Consider the following 2,842-nt stretch of genomic DNA (forward strand, 5'->3'; position numbering starts at 1 on the left):
CCCCGAAAAGATGCCTGAAAAAAACTCTGTTGGCTTGTCTCTCTGTATGGTTCCCCCAAAGTTGTGTTGGCTTGTGGCGAGTCCATGTTCAATGATTTCAACACGAATAAGCCCATCTTACATTACTTGCTGTTTACCATAGTCTGTATACAGAGTACTGTAAACATCCTACACATAAGCTAATCATTAATTCACCCTTTACAATACCACTCCAGCACGTAGTGTATGACTGTCATCTGTGTCAGACATGCACGTTGAAAAAGATTACATTAAAACCTCCAACCCCTCCACTCCTCCACCCCACACCCCCCCCCCCCCCCACTCCTCAAACCCCCACCCACCCCCACACGTCCACCCCCTCCCCACTCGTCCAACCCCAACACACCACATACTTCACACTTGCCCACACACGTTCCCCATTATGTAGGCACCCACCTGATAAAATAATTTATGTAGCCATCATTACGATAAGACCACGCATTAAGGTTATAGCCCCTTTTTCCATTCCATCAAAACTCAATCATTCCATAAACTCCACATCGTGACTTAATTACTTGTTTAATTGTTACAAGTAAAACAGGCATTAAAGTCTACTATAGTGAACAAGATCCATGTGATTTTGATTTGTACAGCCTATAGGCAATGTAATGTAAATTAAATGTACGGATTTCCTAGACTAGATGGTTGAACACTTTAACTCGATGGCGTCTATAGCAACCATAAAACACACTGTTAACACTCCCACCAAACATACTGCACACATTACGACACAAATAAGTCTCTACCATCACACAAGTTGTCTCCACCATCACACAAGTCTCTACCATCACACAAGTTGTCTCTACCATCACACACGTCTCTACCATCACACAATTCTCTACCATCACACAAGTTGTCTCCACCATCACACAAGTCTCTACCATCACACAAGTTGTCTCTACCATCACACAAGTCTCTACCATCACACAAGTCTCTACCATCATACAAGTCTCTACCATCACACAAGTCTCTACCATCACACAATTCTCTACCATCACACAAGTCTCTACCATCATACAATTCTCTACCATCACACAAGTTGTCTCTACCATCACACAAGTTGTCTCTACCATCACACAAGTCTCTACCATCACACAAGTCTCTACTATCACACAAGTTGTCTCTACCATCACACAAGTTGTCTCTACCATCACACAAGTTGTCTCTACCATCATACAAGTCTCTACCATCACACAAGTTGTCTCTACCATCACACAAGTTGTCTCTACCATCATACAAGTCTCTACCATCACACAAGTCTCTACCATCACACAAGTTGTCTCTACCATCATACAAGTCTCTACCATCATACAAGTCTCTACCATCATACAAGTCTCTACCATCACACAAGTTGTCTCTACCATCACACAAGTTGTCTCTACCATCACACAAGTCTCTACCATCACACAAGTCTCTACCATCACACAAGTCTCTACCATCATACAAGTCTCTACCATCCCACAAGTTGTCTCTACCATCACACAAGTTGTCTCTTCCATCACACAAGCTGTCTCTACCATCACACTAGTCATCTCTACCATCACACAATTCTCTACCATCACACAAGTTGTCTCTACCATCACACTAGTCATCTCTACCATCACACAATTCTCTACCATCACACACGTTGTCTCTACCATCACACAAGTTGTCTCTACCATCACACAAGTGGTCTCTACCATCACACAAGTTGTCTCTACCATCACACAAGTGGTCTCTACCATCACACAAGTCTCTACCATCACACAAGTGGTCTCTACCATCACACAAGTTGTCTCTACCATCACACAAGTGGTCTCTACCATCACACAAGTTGTCTCTACCATCATACAAGTCTCTACCATCACACAAGTGGTCTCTACCATCACACAAGTTGTCTCTACCATCACACAAGTTGTCTCTACCATCACACAAGTGGTCTCTACCATCACACAAGTTGTCTCTACCATCATACAAGTCTCTACCATCACACAAGTGGTCTCTACCATCACACAAGTTGTCTCTACCATCACACAAGTTGTCTCTACCATCACACAAGTCTCTACCATCACACAAGTTGTCTCTACCATCACACAACATACCCGCCATCTTATCGTCTGCTAAGACGACACCGCCAGCAGCAGATTGTAGCAGACGACAATTATCTCAGCGTTTTCTAACAGCAATTACACGATATCAATTAACCTCATTTTTTCTCTACTCTGATTGTTCAACAGTCAAGGTTGGTTTTATCCTTTAAAAATCTCATCGTACAAAAAAAATGTTCTCCCTTTATATGCTGGTGTATTACGATCGCTAGTAGCTGTGTGAAGCTAATGTTTACCAATATAAAACGTATACAAACATATTATATATATATATATATATATATATATATATATATATATATATATATATATATATATATAACTATTCGAGTGTATGAAGATGAAAAGATATAAAACCACAAACAAGCAAAGTTTAATAACACTTTGATGTATTATAAACTCAGACACTCGTAAATGTTACAACACATCTTTAAACATAGCATACTTTTTTCCCATCTTAAAATATGGAATCCTTGTAACGCAGATTGCTAATTGTGAATCATGTGAGTTAAATATTTCATTAAAAAGATTAGTTTACTACGTCAGACCAAACCTATATGTCCAGCCTACAAACGCCCAATTACTTCCTTCTAATCTATCTTTCTCTGACCACTTGAATATACAAAAATGGGACCCCCTCTAACATTGTGAAAATGGGACTGTATAACTCAAAAATGGGACTGTATAACATAAGAAAATGGGACAGTATAACGTTG

The 2,842-nt window shown here is 40.1% G+C and overlaps 1 protein-coding gene across 1 annotated transcript; it reads right to left on the bottom strand.

Moving 5' to 3' along the window:
* Positions 1-762: 762 nt before the first annotated feature.
* Positions 763-2,127, bottom strand: LOC131930736 (low-density lipoprotein receptor-like). Its single transcript, XM_059287337.1, has 2 exons — positions 1,646-2,127; positions 763-1,510 (listed from the first exon to the last, which is right to left on the bottom strand). The coding sequence occupies exons 1-2, from the start codon at positions 2,125-2,127 to the stop codon at positions 763-765; spliced, it is 1,230 nt and encodes a 409-aa protein (XP_059143320.1).
* Between the last annotated feature and the right edge of the window lie 715 nt (positions 2,128-2,842).

This window comes from Physella acuta, unplaced genomic scaffold (genome assembly GCF_028476545.2).
Source record: "Physella acuta isolate Inbredline_101_S28 unplaced genomic scaffold, ASM2847654v3 ptg000100l, whole genome shotgun sequence".
Taxonomy (NCBI): Eukaryota; Metazoa; Mollusca; class Gastropoda; family Physidae; genus Physella; species Physella acuta.

What these genes read in the sequence shown, in the direction of transcription:
- LOC131930736 (XM_059287337.1), bottom strand. Translation starts at nt 2,127, where the DNA reads ATGGCGGGTATGTTGTGTGATGGTAGAGACAACTTGTGTGATGGTAGA. An exon ending in GTGTGTGATGGTAGAGAATT is followed by an intron (nt 1,511 to 1,645) that starts GTGTGATGGTAG and finishes GTGTGATGGTAG; the next exon opens with AGACAACTTGTGGGATGGTA.